This window comes from Lycium ferocissimum, chromosome 11 (genome assembly GCF_029784015.1).
Source record: "Lycium ferocissimum isolate CSIRO_LF1 chromosome 11, AGI_CSIRO_Lferr_CH_V1, whole genome shotgun sequence".
NCBI classification, from domain to species: Eukaryota; Viridiplantae; Streptophyta; class Magnoliopsida; order Solanales; family Solanaceae; genus Lycium; species Lycium ferocissimum.
The window spans coordinates 48,492,563-48,494,327 of NC_081352.1; the positions used below are offsets into that span (position 1 = coordinate 48,492,563).

The 1,765-nt window shown below is 35.2% G+C and overlaps 1 protein-coding gene across 1 annotated transcript; it reads left to right on the plus strand.

Moving 5' to 3' along the window:
• The first annotated feature begins 728 nt into the window (after positions 1-728).
• Positions 729-1,519, plus strand: LOC132036213 (universal stress protein PHOS32-like). Its single transcript, XM_059426489.1, has one exon. The coding sequence runs from the start codon at positions 813-815 to the stop codon at positions 1,491-1,493; it is 681 nt and encodes a 226-aa protein (XP_059282472.1). The 5' UTR covers positions 729-812; the 3' UTR covers positions 1,494-1,519.
• The last annotated feature ends 246 nt before the right edge of the window (positions 1,520-1,765 follow it).

The window sequence follows — 1,765 nt, forward strand, 5'->3', positions numbered from 1 at the left end:
ATCTGTGATTATTCACAAGAAAAGGATTGAATCAAAAGTGTACATTTCAAATAATTAAAGATTAAATATGATTAGTCGAATATCACGAGAATTAGAATAAGAATTTATCAATAATCAAGAGACCAAAAATGCTACTAACCCATTAAACAACCAGCCTAAACAAAAGCACATAAACCAAACAATCAGCCCTTCACTTTCCATACAACCCAATTTCACTTTTCTCACACGTTTCATCGAACACTTAGAATACAACTTATCTTAAATTTCTATATTTATCTTTAATGAGAAACTTTTATAGTCACACTACCGATATTTATACCAAACAAATGGAGTTAACTTAAACATATAAAATTAAAGAGAAAACACATAAACTTAACCATAATTAAGTGATAAATATAAATGTGAAAGACATATGCTTTGCATTACTATAAATCACATAAATATTACTTCGTATTACATGTTTAAAATTACCAATTTCAAAACTCTTTATTTCATTCTTAAATTTTGTGTTTAATCAAACTTTACCACATAAAATGAAAGAGGAATAGTATAAAGTATCCAAACAGAATAACCCAATTTCACTTTTTCTCACGCATTTCATCGAACACTTTCCGGGCATAAAACAAAAGCATATATACACCAACAGATTAGACCTTCAGTTTCTCTTTGCATTTCATCGAACACTTTCCGACCAACAGATTAGACCAAATTTTCTTTCAGGCATTTCATCGAACACTTTCCGGCATAAACAAAAGCATATTAGACCTTCAATTTTCTTTCAGACATTTCATCAAACACTTTCCAGGCATAACATGGCATCACCAAAGAAACCACCAACACCAACAGCAATAATGCACCAACCAGCATCACCACGTTTCCCTCCAAGCACACCAACATCAAACGCTAATCGTAAAATCGCAATCGCCGTTGATTTAAGTGACGAAAGCGCTTACGCCGTTAAATGGTCCGTTGAAAACTACCTACGTCATGGTGACGCCGTTATTCTCCTTCACGTTAGACCAACATCCGTTTTATACGGTGCTGATTGGGGCTCAATAGATGCAACTGATACAAATGATGAAAAATCAAAGCAAAAATTAGAAGAAGATTACGATAATTTTACGAGTAATAAGTCTAATGATTTGGCACAACCGTTAGTCGATGCGAATATTCCGTATAAGATAAGGATTGTTAAGGATCATGATATGAAAGAGAGGTTATGTTTGGAGATTGAGAGGTTAGGATTGAGTGCTGTGATTATGGGGAGTCGAGGATTTGGCCTGGCGAGTAGAGAGACGGATGGAAGTAGGCTTGGGAGTGTTAGTGATTATTGTGTTAGACATTGTGTTTGTCGTTATTCAATGAGGTATCCTGGTGGTGATGATGGTGCTGAAGGTTCTGCAAGGGCGACTAATAAATTAATGGAAAAGGAGACTGAGGGGGAGGATTCCATGTTTCATGATGCATCAGATAAAGGAACAGGTATATCTTGATACTTATACAATGTGTGTTTAATTTGCAAAAAGGAAAGTGCATCAGCTTTCTATTTTTCTATGGTGTACCTTTTCCTGAAGGGGTATGCTGGTCATGTAAGCTCGTAAATTAGACGTATAGATGATACGCCATTAGGCAGACTTTTAGATTTCGGGGGAAAACTCGGAGATTGAATTTTAGGAAAGGGTAACATAGCGGTGTACGAGAGGGGGTATATATGTGAACTGGAAATTTACACAACTAGATACAATTTAATGATCCCAAAAAATTA

What these genes read in the sequence shown, in the direction of transcription:
- LOC132036213 (XM_059426489.1), top strand. Translation starts at nt 813, where the DNA reads ATGGCATCACCAAAGAAACCACCAACACCAACAGCAATAATGCACCAA.